At 37.5% G+C, this 13,798-nt stretch overlaps 1 protein-coding gene across 3 annotated transcripts in view; it reads right to left on the reverse strand.

Annotated features, from left to right (window-relative positions):
• The window catches only part of CACNB4 (calcium voltage-gated channel auxiliary subunit beta 4), a 213,128-nt gene that overhangs the window by 10,678 nt on the left and 188,652 nt on the right, over positions 1-13,798 (reverse strand). For 2 of the 3 annotated variants that reach the window (XM_063088485.1, XM_063088498.1), the window contains 3 exons: positions 9,052-9,161; positions 3,979-4,130; positions 2,176-2,271 (listed from right to left, as the gene is read on the reverse strand). In XM_063088485.1, coding sequence (XP_062944555.1) covers positions 2,176-2,271; positions 3,979-4,130; positions 9,052-9,161 — 358 coding nt within the window. The remainder of the gene's footprint in view (positions 1-2,175; positions 2,272-3,978; positions 4,131-9,051; positions 9,162-13,798) is intronic. The other variant, XM_063088492.1, reaches the window with a different exon arrangement.

Genomic DNA, 13,798 nt, shown 5'->3' on the forward strand with positions numbered 1-13,798 from the left:
GAGTACAAAGAAATCTTACTTATCCAACTGCCTGCTTAAAATTCCAGGTTATCTGACCAAATATATAAAACAAGGAAGTATTTATCCTGCTGAGATAATAATAGGTAAGGCTGTCTTCCACATGCATGGGACTGTTTGAGATTCTTGACCTGGGGAGATTCCAAGTCCTAAGGGAACAGACTATTACTTTCATTTATGTATGCACATATCTTTCCTTGTCTAGATATTTTGGATGTAACAAGCTGTACTATATGCCCAACTACTTAATAATCAACCTTCTTGGCAGCTAAAATACCTCAATTTTAGGACCCAAGTATTTTCTCTAGTAATTATTAGGAATAAATGTTAATAAACTCATACGTATAAAAAGAAAAGGTATTTTCTCCAATAAATCTCCTGCACTTCTAATTCTATTTAGGTGTCTGCTTACCAGGAGACCAAACTGACTTAACTATCCTTAGAAGATTGTTCTAAAAATTGGAAATAATAGCATAGTTCCTGGCTTTTGGTAGCTGGGCAATAAAGATTATCTTCCTTCAACTGTGAAATACGATAGGGCCAGGGGCTAGGTAATACTTCCTTCTGTAATATTTGCTCAGTACTTTAATCATACATTCCACTGTGTGAGTGGACTTCATTAGTAGGCAATGTGAAATTAAACTTCTTAACATAGCACTCCAGGCTCCAAGCTATCCAAATTATCTGCACGGTAGGTAACCAGGTGTGTGTGCGTGCGTGCATGCGTGTGTATGTGTGTGGCCGGGAGGTGAGCAAACTGGCTTTGGAGCCAGATACGTCTAGATCTCACCCTAATTTGCTATGTGACGTTAGGGAAATCATTTAACCCCTCTGTTTTCAGCTGCGTCAACTATAAAGTGGGGATGACAATGCCTATCTTACTAGGAAACTGTGAGGATTAGAGATAGTATATGTAAAGCATCTAGCACACAGTCCGGCCCATTTTAAGTATCTAATGAAAGGATGCATTATTATTCTTACCGCCTGTACATCTTTTCATTCATTCACTTATTCAACAAATATTTATTATGGACCTCCTTAAACAGGGAACTGAGGTACAACAGTGAACCAGAGAGGCACAGGTCCTTTCAGAGTCTAACAGAACAGATATGGTGTAGTGCAAAGTGCATCTGGTCATTACAACAGAAACACCTAGACAATGTTTCCCATGTGCCAGGCACTGTTCTATGAGCTTTGTCACACATTCACTCACTGAATCCTCACACCTACCCCATGGTGTAGGTACCTGCCTAAGATTATATAACTAGTTACTGTGGATTTGAACCCCGGCATCCAGCTACAGAGTTTGTGCTTTTCACAGCTATGCTGTGTTGTCTTTCTAAACATTTGAAGTGGATTTTATGCTTCTACAGAACATCAACAATCCTTACACAAGTATATAAAAAAGTCTAGTAAATCAATTGAGTAAGAAAGACAGTTATTTCCCTTAGAGAAACATAAGGACAGAAATACGAAGGTACTTCAAAAAGTTCGTGGAAGGATTCGTATTATCTTTCAATTCTTTTTTTCATGAACTTTTTGAAGTACGCTCATAGTAAGTCAACCAAGCAAGTGTAGACACTAGTCATTGGTGACCACGTGACGCAGGGCCATGGGACAGCTCACCATTGCTTGCCTTCCAAGCCTGCAGCTCTTTTCTGCCAATGGCCCTACAGGAAAAGACACTATACTGCAATTTCCCACATCACGCGACCCTGACCCTTTTATCTGCTACAACCACAGGGCTGTTCTAGTTCCAATCAATTCTTGACGCTCAACATTATAATCTTTTATGCCTGCTGGCATAAAGTCAAATGTATGTTTTATTTTGTTCTTTTCTTTCTTTAAAAGTGTCCACATGACTGGCTGCTGGCTGCTAAGTGGTTTGCTGAGTGTTTGCAAGGTCATCAAGGTAGTAGCAAACAGGGTAGACACCGGACACTAAGTTCATTTCTTATTCCAAGGCAGACACCATCCAGTTCTGGATGCCCAAGTACAAGCAACATGACAGCAGCAGATTGTTCCAAGAAATCCTTTATATTATGACAATGTATTGTCACCATCATTCCAGAATAAAAATGACAATGCTAATATGAAAAATAACCTCCCTCTTCTGATTAATCAAGAATGATTAAGACAAAAAATAATTATACTTACTGGAGGGCACTGTGCAAGTTTATCGGCTGCCACCAGTTGAACGTTCAAGTGCTTACTTTGGGACTTTCCTCTAGATTTAATCAACCTCTGCAAAACCTGATAGAAGAAGACATGAATGAGGTATTGTCAGTAAGCTGAAAGAAAATAAAATAAATCAGGATCTTTTTTATAGTCTATTTAGCTCTGAATATTAGTAGAGAGGAAATATGATGTGAGAAATCATAAATATAAACTGGTAATGATATCATCCACTTACACTGGCTTTTAGTTATAATGGATTTGATCCTATTCTAGTTCCGTGTGAAGTCTTGGTGGGATCTTGATTTCCACCCTAGATTTTACCCAGAGATTTCAAAGAGAGCCCTGCAAAAGTGGAGGAACTGGTCTGTACCAGGTGATTTACGTTGAATAATACAGTGATATTATTCAGTTGAGTAACATTCATTATCTCCATGTCAGATAAATATCAGAGTCATATACATATTCGGTCTTTTTGTCACTGATAATTAGACATTCCAGTTTAATTTTAAATTAATCAGACTACTTCTTGATTGGAAATCTAGGCAAAACATTTGCACTGGTACATTGCTACATACAAACCAGTGATATACCTATGTCTTTTGGCAACTGTCACAACTGCATTTGGCCATATACTCCTCTCTCTCTCTCTCTCTTTTTTTTTTTTAGCTGAAACAGGGCCCTCCCTTCCAAAACATTGCTAGTCTATAACATCCCATCACCCAGGTCCGTGAGAACCTCTGTTCCTGCACTTAAGGACACCATAGTGACTGGGGCAATGGGAAGGGCTGACATCTCCCCCACTACAGTGAAAGGTGCTTGAATCCTTGCAGCTCTGGGTCAGAGACCTCCAGGCAGTCAAGGCAATTTCAATCCATTCTACTGATTCCCAAAAAGTCCAGGTTTGGTCAGGATTTGCAAGTTGACTGCACAGAAACAGTGCCTGGAGAGATGGAACGCTGAGGACCTCAGAAGGTTTGCAGAAGAGCACAGCTTCTTTAGATGTTCTGTACCATGAGAGACTACCATTCTGGTTGGGAGTTGAGTTTGCATTTAGGCATTAAAATACAATCTAGGAGGCACTGAAAATAAACTGATTATTAAGATAATACCTCTTAAGAGTATTTCATATTAAGTTTTTAAAACATCATCACTTTTTAAAAATGAAAGGATAGCCAAATCAAAGGAGACTAATTTAAGGCTGGTTCACTTTTATTGTTATCTCCCCCAATGGCATAAAGATATATGGCAAATTTCCCATTATGTTTAATCACAGAATAACTATATTTCTCAAGAACCCAACCTAAGCACAAATGTCAGGGTCTGTATGTTTCCATAAGAGATGTTTACGTAGTGATATTTTACTTTATGTATGATAAACATAGCTACCTTTCTTGAGCTATATGCTCCCTCAACTGGGGAGAGAATATAGGTGATACGAGAATCAACATTATCCAAGAAATTTATCAAAATAGCACCTTTAGTCTATGAAAAGCCAGAGTCTAATTTTCCTCACCTTTCTTAACTTTTTGTTTTCTATTATATACTTGCATAACTGTCTGGTTTAGGAGCCACAATAGACAAGTAAGCTTCTTGAAGAAATGGACTATTCTTTATTTACTATCTCAAAATTTCTAGAACCTATGCACTGTGGGAATTTTAAAATGTGCTGATTAACAGAGTCTCAACAAGACATTCTCCTTGCCCACTAACAAAAAAGCACAGAGCAAAGCGTATTTCAAAAGAATACAGTTCTAATCCTTAAGACTGAAATGAGCTAATTACCTTTGGAGATGAGACCTTCACATGAACAATAATTGGTGCTAAGGATGTCTTTATAAGTTGTGCTGGGTGATTGATGGTGTCTGCATCAAGAACAACCAGTTGCAAAGATCTTGCCAACTCAAAGATTCTTTCAATTTCACTTTGTACTTCCGCTAAAAGGAGAATAATAAATAATAGGTCCTGGTTATTCTTAATAAGTAGTTCTTATATTAAAGAGTAACAGTACACTTTCAGATATGTCTGTCTACATTGCAAAACAAAGCATTTTGAACTTTTACAGTCCTGTCTAATTTAAGATCTTTTCTAAATATAGAGAAAGGTTGAGTTTTGCATAAAACCAGTTGGTGGAAAAAACTGAGATGACTCTCTTGATTTGCTTCTTACATTCAACCTAATATTTAGCTATTCATATACCTATGGTGATTATGTTGTGTTGTTTTTGATTGTTGCTTTGTTTTAAAGAACTTTCGTTTTAGCTGTAAAAGCTGAAACCACTTATCGCTTCTCGGCCTTTTGGCTAAGATCAAGTGTAAAGCTGAAACCACATTTAAGAAACAACTGAAATATATATGCAAACCAACACCACGTGGAAAGTAAATTACAGTGAAGTATTTCTATCAACAAATTACATATTAATATTTTGTGTATATGCTTTTTAAGCCTTCCCCCACCACACAACTCACTTGTTTTGACTGATATGCCCATTTTTGCATCCCTGGTTAATTGTTCTGAGTCTACTCTTACAATTAGCATATTTACTGTCTGAATTTAAGTATTAGAGCCAGTGAACTTGTTCTAAGGCATCTTCAGTATAAGAAAAAAAAACAAACCCAAAAAACTAAGACCAATTATATTAAAATGCTGCAATGCATCTAGACGCAAAACTGTTTGGTAGGCTATAATGGTCAAGTGACCCAAATCTGTGTGTGAGTCTGATCAAATAAAAAATCTAGTTCTTTTTAAATGTCCGAAGCAATCCAGCTATTTCTTAACAGAAAACAGATTATCAAAACATAATAATGGCTTTCTCAAATACTTTTAAAGAATATATATATATATATACACACACACACACACACACACACATATACATATATATCATAAATCACCTGACTTACTGGATCATGCCCAAAGACTGAATTAGACTATATAATTTTCAGAGAGATGATTTTGTTTTGTTTTTTACTTATTTTTATTTTTTGGCTATAGGCATCACCTAGCAATGTTGTAATCTGGTTCAAAGTACACAGAGTAGACAAAGCTACTTAACATAAATTATTTCAAAGATGGCCTAGGAAAAAGGTGGTGCTGCTCTAAATATCCTCATTGAAAAGGGTTTGTGCCAGAATCCCAAGATTTGCTTTGCTTATCCCGTAATAATTCAACTTCATGTCACCCACCAAAACAATTTCCCTTCCTTATCCAAAGGGATTGACAAGGTATGCAGACTCAGGAATACTCAAGACTATCATGTAACTCTATTTCCTTGGGCTTTGCATAATAGCATAAAATTCTTATTTCCCATAGAATCACTGATGTTTAATGCATGCTCTGCATTAAAAAGTATGAATTTGAAGAATCAATATATCTACTACTTTTCATATTATCTAATACTAATGGCTTGAAAGATTTCATGTTGTTTTGAAAGGTGACAAGCTTTCAAAATATCAGTTCAAAGAATTTAAACAAGTTAGTAATCTGGACAAGTAAGTAATTTATTTGCCAAATTCTTCTGATATTATATTCTACATTTGTTAGTAATAATAAATATATTTGTCCCTTTTTTCTTACATGTCAGAAACAATTTAAAAAGAAATTTTTCTTAAGAAGGAAGTTCGGAAAATAAAATCAATTTTTATTGTATTCAGTTTTAGCCTCAGGATGTTGGGATATGTTCTCCACTTGCTGTTTCTATTAAACTGCCACCAATTTAAGGCAGCTCCTGGCCAGGATTATACCAGAAGTAGTCTATATTGTTTTAAGCTTCCAATACGAATACAATATTTTCTGAAGTAGCAAAAACATAGTGATGCAAACTGGACTGCCCTGGTACAAAGAGCCCTCAAAAGTACCTGAGTCTCTGCATAAACAATTCAGAAATACCTAGACCATATTTATTCTGCATCAGCAATGAGGTTACATGTGTTTCTGACAGGAGCAGAGTGCAGCACACCTATTGCTTAACCAACACAAAACTCTTAGGCAATGGACAGTCTGGCAAAAGCAGAAAAGTGCTTGGGCAGAGCAAGCCAAGAACAAGCCAGAGGGCCACTCTTAATGCGGGGGGGGGAGGAATATTTGGATAATATGTATATAGAATGCAATAAATAAGTTGTATGTGTGAGGAAGAGACAGGCATATTTATCTACATAGCTCATTTTCTTAAAGAAAAAAATCTAAACCAAACCAAACAATCTTGGTTACCCAGACCAATTCTCAGAGGGGTTTCAATGGAGGTTTCCTCATAATTCTATTCCAGGAAAATGGAGCTCTGAGCAGTCATAGACCCGGATGCTGGAGGACCTCAATGAACACTTCTATAACCCCACTGCAATTGATCTGGGCCCACCTCTCTCCAGGATGTCTGCCACCATGATGTTCCTTGTACCCAAATATGTTCATATTTCTCTCATGCTTCAATGGCTCCCTAGGGCCCAAAGCAACATTTCGAAAAGTGAGTACCCTGCAACGGTAATCTCATAAGATATCCTATGGGAAGAAGAGGGTTTTATGCAAGGGATATATTGCATACTACAATAGTTTCTCTTGGAATTTCAAATGTGTGTTAATCTTCATATCTTAAAGGCTCTAAGAAGCCTGGCAGTGAAGAAATCTGCCAACTGTTTAATTCACCATTTCCAAATGTATTTGACCACGGAAAACACTGTATGTAAGAATTACTACTATCTTGTAAAATTAACATTTCATGCAATCTATTTTGGAGGTCACTTTTGCAAGGCACACTAGCACCGTAACACATTGGCTTCAGTCTACTTTTTCTACACATATCCTTTTTCAATCTCCTTTTCTAAACATGCTACGCACAAATCCACTTGTTTCTCAAATGCACTTTTTTAATATATATGTCGATGTCTTTGTACATTCTTGTCTGCCTTGAAGAACCAGCTCAAATATAACTTCTGGGAAGTTTTCTCACATACCTCTTGCCCCCACCCTTCTCCTTTACAGCCCTAGCTCTTTGTGCATAATTCCATTAACACAGTGTTTTAACCATCCATCCCTTTTTTCTTTTTGCCCATGGGTTAGATAGATACTGTGTCTTAGTTATGTCTGTATTTCCTAAGTCTAGCATAATACACGGCACATACCAAGTGTTCAATAAATACTTGATGAAGTAATCTACAAATGTGCACTAACAAGCAGTCAAATGGATATAAATAGCTAACACAGTGGTTATAATAGACTGTCATTAAATTAACTCCACAGGTTATGAGTATACGACTCTACAGGGTAAAGGTAAAAACCAGTGAAGATCTACTTTGTTTTTTCCTCAACATTTACAGTAATCCTACCCCACCCACTCCGCTGACTCTGACAACAGGCGACTGTATTGTAAGAAATGACTTCAGAGACTGCCCATGAAGCCCTTGGCAAATGCAGATAGCTGAAGGAGTCAGGCAACATAGCTTATGCTTTTATGTGTCTTTTAACCTCTCATCATACAGCAGAGGAAACAGGGCTTAAAAGTCAAAGACATTATAAGGAGTTAGAAGGAGGGTGGAAGACAGGAGAACAGAGAGCAGACTTTTATTTGAGAAATCTTCAGCCTAACTTAACGTCTTGTCACCCATGATATTTGACTTTAGTCAGTTAGCTAATCTGATTCACTATCAACACTGCCATTGTCACTTCCTCAAGGTCAAGATACTGTGCCTTTAAGAAAGTGTCACTGCATGGAAGGCTGTAAACACAGGACTAAAGAAGGAATCACTACTCTCTGGGATCTTCCCCTCACAGGTGCTGATAACTCTTCCATTTGGTATGTTTAACATTCTTTCACAAAGCAACCATCCAACATTTATTGGCAATTACCATGTGCCAATCCCATGTCAGGAATACACAGATGATTCTTTGTACCTTCTTTCCAATTTACATAACCCTTGACTCAGGGTCAAGGCACAGCCTTCAGTGGACCCTTGATGGGATTTTACATCATGCACTCTATCTCAGAAACCCTAATTTTTTTTTTTTTTTAGTTTTCTATCACCTATAGAGCTCATTTCAGTAGCTTAAAAAAATGCAGTGGCATGGAAGAACCCTATCTTTCCTAGTTAAAACAAGTTGCCTCCAGAATACGAATGCAAAAAAGAATCCTAGGAAGTTATGAGTAGACTATACCACTCCTGACAATTGTGGAGACTACGAACAGGCTTTCAAGATAAAAATGTGCTTTTCCAGCAGCATGGACTCGCTTCTGTGGATGATGATTTCATCCTCCACAGCCCTGCCCACCCGCAGCTTGATGGAGCTAATCACTTTACAGCTTTTTATTCTTCTCCATCATGGTAAATTTTGAGATGCTTTCTGACTGCAATCCCAACAAAGATATGTTTAAACTACCTGCATGTTATTAATGATGGTTGCCATTGCCACTTAAAGGTGCGACTATTCTTCATACCACCAGCTAGCAGCAGAAGCAGCACTAAGAACATCACTATCTACCTTTTCTTCTAAAGATCTGAGAAGGCTGAATAACTCATTTCCTCTCATGTCAGCTGTGATCAGGTATGACAGACATTACCAGCCTCATTGAAAAGCTTAGGCAAAGTGGAGATGAGTGGTTTCACGTGGATAGGCAGTAACAGACCAGGAGAGGCTGTTGAGGATTCTTCCCACCAGACTACTAATTAGCTAATTGACCAGAGCTGAGAGGGAGTGGGCTCTGGCTGTTGCAGGACTGTGCTCCCTTCTGGTCCATGCTAGCATTTTCTCCAGTTATTCAGGGCTTCCCCATTCAGAAAGGGGAGCAGATTGGAAAAAACATTCACAAATGCACCATGTGTCATACCATGAAAACACAGCTTGGAGAAATACCACATTTGAACATCTTACCTAAGCTGGACCGTGTGTTTGAACGTTCAATTATTGCTCTCTTGCTGGGATTATTTAGGACAGACCTCTTGGCAAGAGAAATGTCAGCTGTCACTCTTGTTATTGATATCCTATGAAAGGAACACAGAACAGAACAAGCCAGTAAAAATGTTATGGGGCTCTCCAAGCGATTCATAACCACAGTACTTAATAGCCACTTTACATAACTACAGTGGAACCACAGTATAATAAACATTGGCCACAAGTATTTTAAGCAGACTTTGGCTAGTATTAAAATACAACTAGAGCAGAATGGAGAAAAGTTTTGGCTGTTTAACAAAAAGAAACTGTTCCAGTAAAAATGCCCTTCCTCCATTATGGCCTGCCTTGCTAAATTCCCTGTATAATGCACACCATACTAGGAGGGAATCAAAACATATGAATAAACCATGCTCTTTTGAGGAAGCAGCAATACAATTTCCCCACACCTTACAGTTGATTTGCTCTTGAACAAGACCTTCAGGAACTACAAATGCGCTGCCCCTGCATTTCAATTCTGTTGGTCAAAGGGGGAGACCCTCTATATTTTGATCATTAAAGACAATTGACCAGTTAGTGGTTAACTTGCATTCCTTATGCTCAATAGTTAATTCATGATACATGAAGTGTTTATCCACAGGCCCAAAGGGATGCTGCATTTGCAATGTGAATAATACGGTTTCTTTTCTGCAGGCACAGGATTCTTCAGTGCACTTGCATATAATTTTGAATGCATATGATAGGTGGTCATAAGACACTATATTTGAGGGCACTGTGACTATTATGCCAGGATTTTCATAAGTTAGAAAGTATCCTGCAGTCATGCAAGAGAAGAATAAAGCAAAGACATTGCAAATGAATGGAAAGAGAGTTCTTATTTGCATATGATTTATCAAATGAGAACATCTGGAACTTACAATTTTAAAACTCTTTACTTTTTTTAAACTGGGATTGCTTGACTTCCAACTGCTATCTATCTGTAGAATTCAAAGTTTGTCTCTCTAAGCCAGTTCCTGCCACCATTGGCCTTTCTTCATCCTTCAGAGCTCCGCAGGGTTTTTAGAAAGGAGACAGGGAAGTAGCACCCCTTACCTTTTATTCTCAGCTAGCGCACCCTTCTCCCCCATTTTCAAACTCCTTTGGGGGTTGGGGCAGGGAAAAGGGAAGAGTCATTAACAATCATTGAATCATACATCACCTCACACCTGTTTTGGGACAACACTGTCAGGAGACTCTTTACTTAAATTAAGTGATCTGAAGTCTTGGGGAGAATTTAAAATAGTCTTTTTTACAGATAATTGGAAATCCCTTCCTTAAAGTACAGGCTGTGCAAAAGTTCTGGTGCCATTTTAAAGCAAAGCACTGCTTGCCTGTGTCACTGTATTTATAAGCTGTAGATGGTCAGGAAGTTTTAAGTTCTTAAACTTTTTAGATTTTTTAGGCCCTAATAATTATTTAATACATCTTCAAATTGTCAGAAATCAAGAGTTTTGCAAAAATAACTCGGGGACCATTGTGAGCACTGAAGGGAGGCCGAGCTGGTGAGTGAGGGCTTCAGCTTCACCATCTCAATGCCAGGCAAACCCCTCTGCATTTCTGTTTTCTGCATTGGAACTTTATATATGATTTCATTTTAAAAAGTCGTTCAACTGCTAAAAGACATTGGAGTACACTGGTGTAAAAACTTCATTTTACCAAGAAGGAAACAGACACAGAGAGGGAGTTCCGCATGGTTAGTTACAGGCTGAGAAGGTCTGAACCTGCCCCCTGAGCACCAGGACAGTGCTTGGTTACCTGACTCCATAATTCTCTTAGAGTTCAGTTTTCTACTCCAGCAACCCCAAATCTCCAGATATGAGCCAAATCATCAAGCAAAGTTGCACAATCTTGGCCTTGCTCTGAGAGATGGTCAGGATTTAAATCAGATTGAGATCAGGTGAACCCGACATGTGAGTTTCCATTACTCAGTTGGCCACTGCAGCTTTAAGGCATGAAATCTCATAGGCAGCTCCTTTTCTTTACAGTATAGGATTTGTGTGTTTGTTTTTGTGTTTCTGGGTTTCCTGTTTAAGAATGGAGCTGCTGGATAGAAATATACAGCCATGTTCCAGAGCAATTCAAATATATGACTGCAGACAAGCGGATTGGTTTAGGCACAGAATTCAACTTCCTAGAAAAATGATTTTTGGAGGCCCAAAGATTCTATTCTGCAGAAGTAAAAATCAAATTTTTTATTTCTATACAAGTAAATGACCCTTGGATCTTAAAATTTGATGGGATTATCAACAGATGCATATTCTTATTTTTTTTGTTTATAAAAGCACTTTTACAAAGCCATTTTCAAACACAACCAAAGTTTTTAAAAAAATACAGAAGAAAACTAATTCATATGTTCCAAAAATAGAGAAAAAGGTGTGAACAATAAAGGGTTCTTCTTCTTATTTTATATGCTAATAAAAGTATACATTAATTTGCTAATACGAGTTATTTGTCAATCCACATGCATGAAATAGAACTCAGGAGAAGATAGACACAGCCCTAGAAATCCTTCAATAGACAAAGCAGAAGTTTCTCTTTTCTATGCAAAGATGTTTAATATTATCAAAATCAGACCCCAAAACCCAAATTCTTTCTTTTATAAAAAGCTCCCCAGCAAAGTAATTATATTCACCATTGAATGCTATTTAGCTTATATACTTTTTTAAAAAATTAAGGTAGTTTCCTTTCTACTTTTCTTGCTATACTCATATCTTCAGTGTCTTTTATCACTCTCACACAACTTGTTTAATCTACATCTCTAAAAAGTTCAGCTGGAAACCTTTCTGTGACAGTGACATAGTAGTTACTGGCCAATGGGTAAAAGACTAATAGGAGTTCAGTTCTCCTGCAGACTGGGTGTAGCAGCAACTGTCCCTAAAAACTAGCAAAAGTCATTCTCTAAATAAAATAAATCTGAACCCCAACCATTGCTTGTTTCTACTTGGAATTCATCATAACTGCTGCAATTCATCATGAGCTATGAGTATTAGTCTTCTGTGATTTTCTATGGAAAGATACTATTTTCAACTATGATACATTCATTCAAAAATAATTAGTGTTTCCATATTGGTAACATTACATGTGTAAGATCCTTCTATATTTAATATGCAGCCCAGTCAGTATAACAATTTTTTAAAAACTCCTAGTATTCATAGGGAAAAGTGTTCCAAAGAACAGAACAGTGCACTGTCAGGAGAACGGGGATGAAAGACACCATAAGATCTGAGTGTTTTCCTGGAACTTCCTCTTGGTGGTGGTCACATGGCCATGGAAAGTCATGCCATCTTTGGAGCCTAAGTATCCTCATCAATACAATGATGATAGTAGCTTTGCCATAACTATCTCATGCAATTGTCATCAGGGGCAAACAAGGTAATATATAAAAGTGCTTTCTTAATTAATTATTCATAGTGTCCTATGTTGATAGGCACATATATAATATATAAGACCAAGAATTATTGGAGATTTGAAGACTTCAGGAAGACTGTTTCCTTATATCCTAACCTCAAAAGTTAGTGGTCTACCATGAACTCTCTCATCCCGAAGTCTGTAACATTTCTATACACTGCTGGGCAGGGAGAATCAGATCAGACATGTAATCAAAACCTACTAATTTAAATATTTAAGTCTGACATTAAAGTGTTAAATTAATTATCTCTAGTATTTGAGTGTTCGCTAATGAGCCTGCATTAGAATAGAGACCAGCAGGAGTTTATAGGAGAGTGACATTATGAAGCAGAAGTCACTGCTGTTCTTTTTCCAGTTGTTGACTGCGATTACAAACTGTTTTCATTCTTACATGGCTTGGCTGCTTTGTGATGGCATCAGTTGTTACCATTTCCTGTTATAAATAAGTACTATCTCTTTGAGTCTCCCTCAGTTGTATTATTAGCGTCTTTTCTTTCAAAATCTTTCTCAAACCTCTTTTTTTTTCTTTACACGTTCCTTGGCTAACAGCTTCCTTTAGCTTAAGATCCTATCTGTGTAGGTTACATGATGTTCACTTAGATTTTTTGTTATGGACACAAAAAAAAGAAAAAAAAAGATTTTTTGTTATGATCATGACAGTTATAAAGTGCCTGATAACTGCCATAGAGCTGATCTGATCCTTGTCAAAAAGTCTAAAGTAACTATTGGCACAGCTCAACAAACTGCGATTGGTTTGACTGCTTGCCGTTCAGCCTGAGAATGGCAGAGAGTCCACGAGCTGAACAAGCCTCATCCAAAAGGATGATCCCCAAAGAATGTCTGTGGGAAGGTCTGTGCCCACTGCATAGCTACTGTGTCCTTGCCAGCCTGCTACTATCAGAGCAGCTTGTTAGGCTCACTTGGTTCATGGTCTGTGCATAGGAATTATCACTACATGTGGATATCCACACATACAGAGGGTCCTCAGGAGCTAGTCAGCATTGTGCTTTCCATTCTTCTTACATGCGTGAGTACTACACTTAGGCCTCACAATAGCAACTATAGCAATAAAATTGTATAATAAGTAGCTCTAAACTGACTCAAATCATTTCTAAGGTATCAGAAAACAAAACAAACAAGAAAACCCAAGTTTATGATTCTGTAACAGTCAAGCTGTTGGACTTTAATCTAATTTGTTGAATTATTTTCTAACCAAGATCTGAAGCCTCTAAGCCAATGGATCCCTTCTTTACTCTTTCTGAAAAATAACAGGTCTTTCTCC

This window comes from Cynocephalus volans, chromosome 1 (assembly GCF_027409185.1).
Source record: "Cynocephalus volans isolate mCynVol1 chromosome 1, mCynVol1.pri, whole genome shotgun sequence".
Classification (NCBI taxonomy): domain Eukaryota; kingdom Metazoa; phylum Chordata; class Mammalia; order Dermoptera; family Cynocephalidae; genus Cynocephalus; species Cynocephalus volans.